The sequence below is a fragment of the Ranitomeya imitator genome, chromosome 8 (genome assembly GCF_032444005.1).
Source record: "Ranitomeya imitator isolate aRanImi1 chromosome 8, aRanImi1.pri, whole genome shotgun sequence".
NCBI classification, from domain to species: Eukaryota; Metazoa; Chordata; class Amphibia; order Anura; family Dendrobatidae; genus Ranitomeya; species Ranitomeya imitator.
The window spans coordinates 53,969,502-53,981,733 of record NC_091289.1 but is presented as its reverse complement, the minus strand read 5'-3'; the positions used below and the strand labels follow the sequence as shown (position 1 = coordinate 53,981,733).

The 12,232-nt window shown below is 46.1% G+C and overlaps 1 protein-coding gene across 3 annotated transcripts in view; it reads right to left on the bottom strand.

The window, feature by feature from the left end:
• LOC138647711 (uncharacterized) overlaps positions 1-12,232 on the bottom strand; it is a 121,431-nt gene that overhangs the window by 16,849 nt on the left and 92,350 nt on the right. Inside the window, exon 18 of one of the 3 annotated variants that reach the window (XM_069736934.1) lies at positions 5,957-6,161. The exons of the other annotated variants lie outside the window; for them this stretch is intronic. Coding sequence (XP_069593035.1) covers positions 6,054-6,161 — 108 coding nt within the window. The 3' untranslated portion in view covers positions 5,957-6,053. Of the gene's footprint in view, positions 1-5,956; positions 6,162-12,232 lie in introns of those variants that run through there. 3 annotated transcript variants of the gene reach the window in all.

Below are 12,232 nucleotides of genomic sequence, written 5' to 3'. Positions count from 1 at the left end.
CTATCTAGCTTTAGCGGGCCTCATTTTGCTGAAACTGTTTTCATACTGCGTATGTGCTTTCCTCTCATTTCACCGTCATTATATGTGGGGGGCTGCTATTTCTGTGGGGGATTTCTCTGGAGGCAAGAGAGGTCTGTGTTTCTTCTAATAGGGGAAGTTAGATCTTCGGCTGGAGCGAGACGTCTAGGATCATCGTAGGCACGTTCCCCGGCTACTTTTATTTGTGTGTTAGGTTCAGGGTCGCGGTCAGCTCAGGTTCCATCGCCCTAGAGCTTGTTTGTATCTGTGCTTGTCCTTTAGTGATCCCCTGCCATTGGGATCATGACAGTATAACCGGCCCACAAAGTGTTAATTGTATTGGCTGAAGTAGGAGGATAAGTAGTCTGAGGAAGTTTTTTTTTTTTTTTTCTTTCTCTTTCCCTCAGAGTTTGCTGCCTAGCCTTATTGCAGCCTGGCTACTTCCTCCTCCTCTTAATCTTTGAATGGCTCTGATCCCAGCTGTTTATCATGGACGTCCAGAGTTTGGCTTCCAGCCTGAATAATCTTGCCACTAAGGTTCAAAATATACAGGATTTTGTTGTACATGCTCCTATGTCTGAACCTAGACTTCCTGTCCCAGAGTTTTTTTCTGGAGATAGATCTCGTTTTCTGAATTTTAGGAACAATTGCAAGTTGTTTCTTTCTTTGAAATCTCGCTCCTCTGGAGACCCTGCTCAGCAAGTCAAGATAATTATATCTTTCCTGCGGGGTGACCCTCAGGATTGGGCATTTGCATTGGCACCAGGGGACCCTGCGTTGCTTAATGCGGATGCGTTTTTTCTGGCATTGGGTTTGCTCTATGAGGAACCTAACCAAGAGATTCAGGCTGAAAAAGCTTTGTTGGCCCTCTCTCAGGGGCAAGATGAAGCAGAAATTTATTGTCAAAAATTTCGGAAGTCGTCGGTGCTTACTCAGTGGAATGAGTGCGCTCTGGCTGCAAAGTTTAGAGATGGCCTTTCTGAGGCCATTAAAGATGTTATGGTGGGGTTCCCTGCACCTGCTGGTCTGAATGAGTCTATGACTATGGCTGTTCAGATTGATCGGCGTTTACGGGAGCGCAAACCTGTGCATCATTTGACGGTGTCGTCTGAACCGTCACCTGAGATAATGCAACGTGATAGAATTCAGTCCAGAAGTGAACGGCAAAAGTATAGGCGGAAAAAAGGGTTGTGCTTTTATTGTGGTGATTCAGCTCATGTTATATCAGCATGCTCTAAACGCACAAAAAAGGTTGATAAGTCTGTTGCCATTAGTACTTTACAGTCTAAGTTCATTCTGTCTGTGACTCTGATTTGTTCATTATCATCCATTTCCGTCGATGCCTATGTGGATTCAGGCGCTGCCCTGAGTCTTATGGATTGGTCATTTGCCAATCGCTGTGGGTTTAGTCTGGAGCCTCTGGAAGTCCCTATTCCTTTGAAGGGAATTGACTCTACACCTTTGGCTATAAATAAACCTCAGTACTGGACACAAGTGACCATGCGTATGACTCCCGTTCATCAGGAGGTGATTCGCTTCCTGGTACTGTATAATTTGCATGATGTTCTAGTACTTGGTCTGCCATGGTTACAAACTCATAATCCAGTCCTTGACTGGAAATCAATGTCTGTGTTATGCTGGGGTTGTCAGGGGGTTCATGATGATGCACCTCCGATTTCTATCGCTTCATCTACTCCTTCTGAGATTCCTGTGTTTTTGTCTGACTATTGGGATGTTTTTGAGGAGCCTAAGCTCAGTTCTCTTCCTCCTCACAGGGATTGCGATTGTGCTATAAATTTAATTCCAGGCAGTAAATTTCCTAAAGGTCGTTTGTTCAATCTGTCAGTGCCAGAGCATACTGCTATGCGGGATTATGTTAAGGAGTCCTTGGAAAAGGGACATATCCGTCCATCTTTGTCCCCTTTGGGAGCAGGTTTTTTTTTTCGTGGCCAAAAAAGATGGTTCCTTGAGGCCTTGTATAGATTATCGTCTTTTGAATAAGATTACCGTAAAATATCAGTATCCTTTGCCATTGTTGACTGATTTGTTTGCTCGCATTAAGGGGGCTAAATGGTTCACTAAGATTGATCTTCGGGGTGCGTATAATCTTATACGAATAAAGCAAGGTGATGAGTGGAAAACCGCATTTAATACGCCTGAGGGCCATTTTGAGTATTTGGTAATGCCTTTTGGACTTTCTAATGCTCCTTCAGTCTTCCAGTCCTTTATGCACGATATTTTCCGTGAATATCTGGATAAATTTATGATTGTGTATTTGGATGATATTTTGGTTTTTTCTGATGACTCGGAGTCTCATGTTCAGCAGGTCAGGAAGGTGTTTCAGGTCCTGCGGGCCAATTCCTTGTTTGTAAAAGGCTCAAAGTGTCTCTTTGGAGTCCAGAAGATTTCTTTCTTGGGGTATATTTTTTCCCCTTCTACTATTGAGATGGATCCCGTCAAGGTTCAGGCTATTTGTGACTGGACGCAGCCTACATCTCTTAAGAGTCTACAGAAGTTCTTGGGCTTTGCTAATTTCTATCGTCGTTTTATAACTAATTTTTCTAGTGTTGTTAAGCCTTTGACGGATTTGACTAAGAAGGGTGCTGATGTTGCTAATTGGTCTCCTGCGGCTGTGGAGGCCTTTCAGGAACTTAAGCGCCGGTTTTCTTCTGCTCCTGTGTTGCGTCAGCCAGATGTTTCGCTCCCTTTTCAGGTTGAGGTTGATGCTTCCGAGATTGGAGCGGGGGCGGTTTTGTCACAGAGAAGCTCCGATGGCTCAGTGATGAAGCCATGCGCGTTTTTTTCTAGAAAGTTTTCGCCGGCTGAGCGGAATTATGATGTTGGTAATCGGGAACTTTTGGCCATGAAGTGGGCATTTGAGGAGTGGCGTCATTGGCTAGAGGGTGCTAGACATCGTGTGGTGGTCTTGACTGATCACAAAAATTTGATTTACCTTGAGTCTGCCAGGCGTCTGAATCCTAGACAGGCTCGTTGGTCACTGTTTTTCTCTCGTTTCAATTTTGTGGTTTCATACCTGCCAGGTTCAAAGAATGTGAAGGCGGATGCTCTTTCTAGGAGTTTTGTGCCTGACTCCCTTGGAAATTCTGAGCCCTCTGGTATCCTTAGGGATGGGGTGATTTTGTCTGCTGTCTCCCCAGACTTGCGACGTGCTTTGCAGGAGTTTCAGGCGGGTAAACCTGATCGTTGTCCGCCTGAGAGACTGTTTGTTCCGGATAATTGGACCAGTAGAGTCATCTCCGAGGTCCATTCTTCTGCGTTGGCAGGTCATCCTGGAATATTTGGTACTAGAGACTTGGTGGCCAGGTCTTTTTGGTGGCCTTCCTTGTCGAGGGATGTGCGTTCTTTTGTGCAGTCTTGTGAGGTTTGTGCTCGGGCTAAGCCTTGCTGTTCTCGGGCCAGTGGATTGTTGTCGCCTTTGCCTATCCCGAAGAGGCCTTGGACGCACATTTCCATGGACTTTATTTCGGATCTCCCTGTCTCTCAAAAAATGTCCGTCATCTGGGTTGTGTGTGATCGCTTTTCTAAAATGGTTCATCTGGTACCCTTGCCTAAGTTGCCTTCCTCCTCTGAGTTGGTCCCTCTGTTTTTTCAGAATGTGGTTCGTTTGCATGGGATTCCTGAGAACATCGTTTCTGACAGGGGATCCCAGTTTGTGTCTAGATTTTGGCGGACGTTCTGTGCTAAGATGGGCATTGATTTGTCCTTTTCGTCTGCATTCCATCCTCAGACGAATGGCCAGACTGAACGAACTAATCAGACCTTGGAAACTTATTTAAGGTGTTTTGTTTCTGCTGATCAGGATGACTGGGTTACCTTTTTGCCGCTGGCCGAGTTTGCCCTTAATAATCGGGCTAGTTCTGCTACCTTGGTTTCTCCTTTCTTTTGTAATTCGGGGTTTCATCCTCGTTTTTCCTCTGGTCAGGTGGAACCTTCTGATTGTCCTGGAGTGGACATGGTGGTGGATAGGTTGCATCGGATTTGGAGTCATGTGGTGGACAATTTGAAGTTGTCCCAGGAGAAGGCTCAGCAGTTTGCTAATCGCCGTCGCCGCGTGGGTCCTCGACTTCTTGTTGGTGACTTGGTGTGGTTGTCTTCTCGTTTTGTTCCTATGAAGGTCTCTTCTCCTAAGTTCAAGCCTCGGTTCATCGGTCCCTATAGGATCTTGGAAATTCTTAACCCTGTGTCGTTTCGTTTGGATCTCCCGGCATCGTTTGCTATTCATAATGTGTTCCATCGGTCGTTGTTGCGGAAGTATGAGGTACCTGTTGTTCCTTCGCTTGAGCCTCCTGCTCCAGTGCTGGTGGAGGGAGAATTGGAGTATGTTGTGGAGAAGATCTTGGATTCTCGTGTTTCCAGACGGAAACTCCAGTATTTGGTCAAGTGGAAGGGTTATGGTCAGGAGGATAATTCTTGGGTGGTTGCCTCGGATGTTCATGCTGATGATTTGGTTCGCGCTTTTCATAGGGCTCATCCTGGTCGCCCTGGTGGTTCTCGTGAGGGTTCGGTGACCCCTCCTCAAGGGGGGGGTACTGTTGTGAGTTCTGTTTTTGGGCTCCCTCTGGTGGTTACTGATGGTACTGGGTGACTTGTCTTTCCTGGGTTTCTGGGTTCCACCTGTTCCATCAGCATATGGGAGTTTCCTATTTAACCTGGCTTTGCTGGCATTTCCTCGCCGGTTATCAATGTATCCAGTGTGTCTTGTTACCTCTGCTCCCTGCTCCTAGAACCTTCTGGTCAAGCTAAGTTTGGATTTTCCTGTTTTGGTGTTTTGCTTTATTTGGTTTTTAGTCCAGCCTGCAGATATGTGATTCTTGCTGCTGGTTGCTCTAGTGGGCTGAAATTGCTCCTCATGTACCATGAGTTGGCACATGAGTTCAAGTAATTTCAGGATGGGTTTTTGAAGGGTTTTTCGCTGACCGCGCAGTTCACTTTTGTATCCTCTGCTATCTAGCTTTAGCGGGCCTCATTTTGCTGAAACTGTTTTCATACTGCGTATGTGCTTTCCTCTCATTTCACCGTCATTATATGTGGGGGGCTGCTATTTCTGTGGGGGATTTCTCTGGAGGCAAGAGAGGTCTGTGTTTCTTCTAATAGGGGAAGTTAGATCTTCGGCTGGAGCGAGACGTCTAGGATCATCGTAGGCACGTTCCCCGGCTACTTTTATTTGTGTGTTAGGTTCAGGGTCGCGGTCAGCTCAGGTTCCATCGCCCTAGAGCTTGTTTGTATCTGTGCTTGTCCTTTAGTGATCCCCTGCCATTGGGATCATGACAGGGGACACAGCACCCTCCCAAGTTGAACAGTTCTGTTTTGTTGTGTTATATTGTTAGTTTGAGTTTCCTATCTTTACAGGTTGCTTCTCCTACTGCTTCACTAACTGAATATCCTACTTCCTGTCGGTAGGGTGTATACTGCAGAGGAGGAGCTAACTTTATTTGCACAGTGTCAGCCTCCTAGTGGCAGCAGCATACACCGATGTTCCTGTGTCCCCCAATGAAGGCTCCAAGAAACAGATTTTACGGTAAGCAACCAAAAATCCTGTTACTCTGCCCCCTCAAAGTATGCACATTATCCCTTCCACTGTGTCGTATTTTTACAGCATTGGCACAGGGTGGACACAGACCGCTCCTGCTGGCGATTCAGTTGCTCCACATCCACAGAGCAACTCCTTCTCTTCTGGGATGCTCTGGTGACGGGGCTTGATTTCCAACATGTTGATTGACAGCCAGTTGCCCACAGTTAGGTCATTGTACACCGGGTGTCGATGATATTGACATCGCCCCGTCAGCAGAGCAGCCCTGATGAGAAGCCTTTGCTATATCGATGTGATGTCAGCAGAAGCTACAAAATCGCCGTCAGGAGTGGTAAAAAAAAAATGTATATAGTCCTGGATAAGTCCATTAAATAGGTTTTATTGTAATGCATTTCTTTTTCTACAGAAACAGGGTCTCAGATTTTGGCACATGTATCATACATATATGTTGAGCACATATAATTTGATGATTTATATGGACTTGTCAGGGTTTTTGCCATTTTGCTTCCCTCACTAAGAATGTTCTGAGATCCGTTTCCTTGTTTTCTTGCCAGGTGAACCAATATGGGTGTGAAGGAAATGTTTCACAGTCCTGAGGGCAGAAATCTGAGAATTAAATGTGTAATTTCACACCTGGCAGGTGCTACGCCTCGTACATTCTGTAATAAGCACTTTCCCTAATAACTAAAACTCATAAAAGTAATACAGAGATGCAAGGGTGCGGTATTTCCGCAGAACCATATGGGACTACGATAAGTCAAAGGAGGAGCGCAGAGATCCACAGTAAGAGCTCCTTTACACCGTGCATTGAAAGACAAAAAAGTTAAATATATCACAGTTTTAGCACAAAAACGCTGGATTTTTTTTTTGCAAAATAGTATCAAATTATATATACATTTTGCCATGATTACTACGTACTTGGAGCAAAATACAACAGTTTTGCCATTTTACAAAGATTTGGGGGGTTTCCTGCTATTATAAACCAAACTGGGATTTAAATTCACTGTAGGAGTGAACATTAAAGGGGTTTCTGGTTTTGAAACACCCTCATTGCCCAGCTGTAGTTTTTAAAAAAAACTACAACCCTGCACTTTACTCACACTTTCCGAGTCCGCCACTGAATCGCCACGACTACCCTTGTGTTTCATTGTCGAAAGCGCTGCAGCCAATCAGCGATTTCAGCAGCTCTGCCCAAGTAGATGGCACATGCCGCAGAACTCAGCATGGACATCATCACTGCAGACAATCACATATACCGCGAGCAGCGGTGGAGATACGGCACAGGACCAGGGGAGGGTAAGTAAAGAACAATGTGGGGCTTTTTTTTTTTTTAAACAAAGGTTTTCCAAAAATGTAAAGTCTCTTTAAATAAAATATGTCAGTAGTCCTCTTAGGGTATGTGCACACAACCTGCCTGATAAAGCATTCAGAAAACACTCAAGACATTGATTCTTCCAAACTAGTCCTGCCTCGGATCTTGTAATCATGCCAAGTTGGTGTGATTGACATCCAACATGCAGGCGACGTCACTATCAGGGCTTCGCAATTCTCGACCATTAACCCTTTTACCCCCAAGGGTGGTTTGCACGTTAATGATCAGGCCAATTTTAACAATTACAGTGGGGCAAAAAAGTATTTAGTCAGTCAGCAATAGTGCAAGTTCCACCACTTAAAAAGATGAGAGGCGTCTAATTTTTTATTATAAAATAGGTTTTTATTAAAGTCGAATATGAACAATACAATTTATGCATTTTTCCATTATTTTACAAAATTTTTACATTTTCCAAATCCCCAACAATCCCAACAAAACCCAAACCTCCCCCTCCCCTGACAGCTCATCGCCATTTATACTTTTGTTACCAGTATTGATGGTTCTTTGAGACATTTGACTCACTTATGTCCGCTTGTTCCTTTGGCACTCTCTTCCTTTCAGAGGCCCTCATCCTCCCATTTCCCATAACTACTCATCCTAGCTCGAGCCACGGAGACCACATTTTGTCAAACGTTTCTATTTTCCCACGTCTTTTGTAGACCCCCTTTTCCAAACTGAGACCATGTTTAACATATTTCAGAAATTCCCCCCTTGTAGGCGGTTCCTCCTTGATCCAGTTCCTTGCTATTACCTTCCTTGCCATATATAATAGCCTAGCTATTGCTATCTTCCAGATGTTATCCACTCTAATTTCCTCCACATATCCCAGTAGGCACACCATCGGATCTCTCGGCACTCTGCATTTATACGCCCCTTCCACACGGCTCATTACCACCAACCAGAAAGCAACCAGTCTTGGACATGTCCACATCATGTGATATATTCCTGCATTCTCAGTCCTACATCTCGGGCATTCAGAGTCAGCCCGCAACCCCGCTCTGCACAACACTTCCGGTGATTTATAGACTCTGTGCAAGATGTACAGCTGCGATAGTCTATACGGCTCGCTCAGTGACACTCGTGGAACCCACTCCAACACCGACTCCCAGGTTTCATCCTCCATTGGGCCTAAATCTCTTTCCCATTTCGCTCTCGCTTTTAGGGGGGAAGTCTAGCAAATATGCATGTAGAAGGTCCTTATAAAGGGTGGTAATGAATCCCCTTGTGGATCCTTCCCCACATACGTATTCCAGAACTATGTCCTCCTGGATCTCAATACCACCGCCCTTGTTTTGAGCTTTAAAAGCATGTTTCATCTGAGCATATTGATACTCCCCAGTCGGTCTCAATCCAAACTCCCCTTGCAGCTGCGAAAAGGACTTTAATCCTCGTTGTTGAACTATCTGAGCCACCAAGTGGATTCCTTTGGCCTGCCACTCCGCCAGCACTCCAAGGGCCGCAAACTCAACCAAATTATTATTAAGCCATATCGGTGTAAATTTAGTCAGCCCCGTAACCCCCCGAATCTGTCGCAGTCTGGTCCATAATTTATGTATCAAAAACATAGTTGGGTATAATTTCCCCAATACTTTCAAGGAGCCATCCTCCAGACACTGCACCACCGGTCGTCGGTCCGTCACCCTCTCCATCAAGTGCTGTACCGCACTGGCAGACGCCTCCCGCGCCCAGCCCTTCAAATGCTGGCTCTGGGCTGCAAGAAAATATAACTCCGGATTGGGTAAAGCCAATCCTCCATCTTCCTTGGGTCGCTGAAGCGTCTCCAGGCGAATACGTGGGTACCGCCTCCCCCATATCAGACTTCTAAAAAGAGCACTAATCTGCCGGAATTTCCCACGTGGAATCCAAACTGGCGCATTATGTAGGACGTAAAGTAATTTGGGCATCAGAACCATTTTAATGAGATTAACCCTACCCACCACCGATAGGTGCAATTTATTCCACGCATCCACTTTTGCTTTAAGGGCGCCCATGAGAGGTGTCAAATTCCTATACAAAAACTCTGTAACTGGCATCGAGATCCATATTCCCAGGTATTTGAAAAGGGATGCCACCTTAAGCCGCCCCTCTCCCAATGGCTCACTTCTGCTCTCCTCCACCCCATCCACCTCAAAGAGGACCGATTCATCCCAATTTATCCTCAATCCCGACAAGTCTCCAAATTTCCCAATGATCTCAATAGCCCCATTCAAAGCTTCATCCGGGTCCGCCAGGAACAGTAAGATGTCATCTGCATATAGCGCGATCTTCTCCTCAACACTCCCATATCTGAACCCAGGGACCTCATCCGATTGTCGTATCTTGGCGGCCAGTGGCTCCACAGCTAAGGCAAACAGAAGGGGCGACAGTGGGCAACCCTGCCTCGTACCTCTGGCCAACTTTATAGGCTGAGAGAGTTCCCCATTCACTCTAATTCTAGCTGTTGGTAGTGAATATAACAGTTGAGTCCACGCCACAAATTGCGGACCAATACCCATACACTTCAACACCCGCCAAAGATATCCCCACTCCACACTGTCAAATGCCTTATGAGCATCCAAGGACGCAATAACCCTTCGGCCACAGTTGTCAGACTTCAGCTGCAGGTTCATATGCAACCTCCGCAGATTAACCGCTGTAGATCTGTCAGGCATAAAACCAGACTGATCCGGATGTACAAGATTAGTAATGACACTGGAAAGACGGGAAGCTAACACCTTGGCCAAGAGCTTGACATCGATGGTTAACAGAGAGATTGGCCGATATGACTCAGGCTTCCCCAGATCCTTATCCTCCTTCGGAATAACCACTATAGTGGCCTCCCTCATAGATGCTGGGAGATACCCTTGGCGTCCAGCCTCCTCCAGTACTAACTTTAATCTAGGAATCAGCACTTCCTCCAAACTTTTATAGATTTCAGCTGGTAACCCATCAACCCCAGGTGCCTTCCCGTTGGCCATAGACTTCAGCGCCCGACTCAGTTCCTCCTCGGTGATAGGGGCATCTAGGCTCACCCTATCCTCCTCACTCAATTTCGGAAGACCCAGACTCTCAAGGAAAGTCTCCGTATCTCCGGCTGACTCATTGACCCTGGAGGAATATAAGTCCCCGTAGAAGTCCGCAAAGACCTTTATAATTTCAGGTGTTTCAGATACCCTGCTCCCCCCATCTGAAACCAATGAGTGCATATACGAGGTACTACGCTGAGCCGCGACTACCACCGATAGCATGTGACCCACTGTTTCTCCCTCCTGAAAATAAGTCACCCTCTGAAACTCCCGCTTCCTTTCAGCTTTTCCCAGCAGAATCTTTTCCATACAATTTTGCGCTGTTCTCAACTTTTTCTCTGCTTCGGAAGTCCCCAGCACTACCATCTCATCCTCTGCGTCTTTCAGCTCCTCCATCGCCACCCTCTCCGCCTCCCTTGTCCTCCTCTTACACCTACTAATGTCTCTAAATAATAACCCTCTCAGGAACGCTTTCATTGCATCCCAAACAGTTAAAGTATCTGCACTCCCATCATTTAAAGCAAAGAATTCCGTCACCTCCTTCCCTATACCGTCTAAGTCAACACTCTGTAACCAGTTAGGATGGATCTTCCATTCTCTCCCACTTGCGGTCCGTGTCCCCAACAACCTAACCTCCACCTCAATTGGACTGTGATCCGAAAGGGCCCTCGACAGATAACGCACCTCTCCCACCATTGTATCCAACAGGCGGTTACCCAGCGCCATATCAATTCTGGATAGCGTAGCATGAGCCAGCGAGTAGCACGAGTACCCTCTCTCCCCAACATGTCTAACTCTCCATAAATCAATCATGCCTATTTCACGCACATAGGTACCAAATGTTGTAGTGTGCCCCTCCGACCTGTTCTGGGTGTTCTTATTTTTATCCCAAAAGTCGTCACAGATATTGTTCAAATCCCCAATAATTAAGAGTGGTAGTGGTTCCCATCGTTCCACCTTCTCCAACACCTCCCTGATCTTCTTACTTGAATATGGAGGTGGAATATACATTGCCGCAACACACAATCTCACTCCATACAATATACATTGTATCACCACATACTGACCCTCAGCATCCACGCATACTTTCACCTCTTCATACTGCACTCCCATCGGCACCAATACTGACACCCCTCTTGAGTACGTCGAAAAGGTAGAGTGATACCCCTTCTGTATCCATCGTCTATTCAGTACATCCACTTTCTCCTGTATCAAGTGCGTCTCTAACAAGCATATCATAGAAGCCCGCTGATCCTTCGCATACTGCAAGCTCGCAGCTCTTCTTGACTTATCCGCCAGACCTCTCACATTCCAACTTAATATCTTAAAGCGGTCCCCTATTATATGACTCATCATCTTTAATTATGTCGTTACTCCCGGTTCTGAGCTGTCTAACTTCCCTCCCCACCCTTCAAACCACCCCCCCTCCCCCACACCCCCCAATACTATACATTCTGCCTCTTTTCAAGAGTGGGGCACCATCACCCATTGCGAACACTCTTGTTAACACAACCTTCTCCTTCCGCCTCCCGCTACCATTTATAACAGAATTCGGCGCAAGTCTTAGAAGAACAATATAATTTAACCTGTATTACATTACAACTACAAAAAACTAAATAAACTTTTAGTACTCTGCACACCCTTCCTCCCTCGTACTTCTCCGCCGTATCAGCACTCCCAGTGCATTCCCTGAATAATACCCAGCTCCACCCTCCAGCCTGCACATTTCAATTATCAATGTACTGTCAGTCAAACTCTTTCTCCTTTTTGCAAGAATTAAAATACCTCCCGACTAACCCACCCCACATTTTCAATCTCCTTTCCCTTTAAGCTTTTTAGCGTTAAGATCTATCCACTGGGTAGCGTCCTCCGGCGTCTGGAAAAAATGAATCTTATCCAACGCTACCACTCTCAGTCGTGCCGGAAACATCATGGAGTATTGCACTCCCAGTTCTCTCAGCCGTCTCTTGATACCCGTGAACATCATCCGCTGTTTCTGTACCAGGGCGGAATAGTCAGGGTAAATAGCAACTCTTTGACCTCCAATTGTCAGATCCGTCATGTCTCTAGCCTTCCTCAGGATAGTGTCTCTATCTCTGTAGTTTAGGATTTTGGCAAGCATGGTACGGGGACTTGCTCCAGGGACAGGTGGTTTCGGTGGGACCCTGTGGGCTCTTTCTACCGCAAATACTTTTGTCAGTGCTGCATCACCAAAAGTCTCAAGGAGCCAGCTTTCAATATACTCCGTGGGATTCCTCCCCTCAGTTTTTTCAGGGACACCCACTA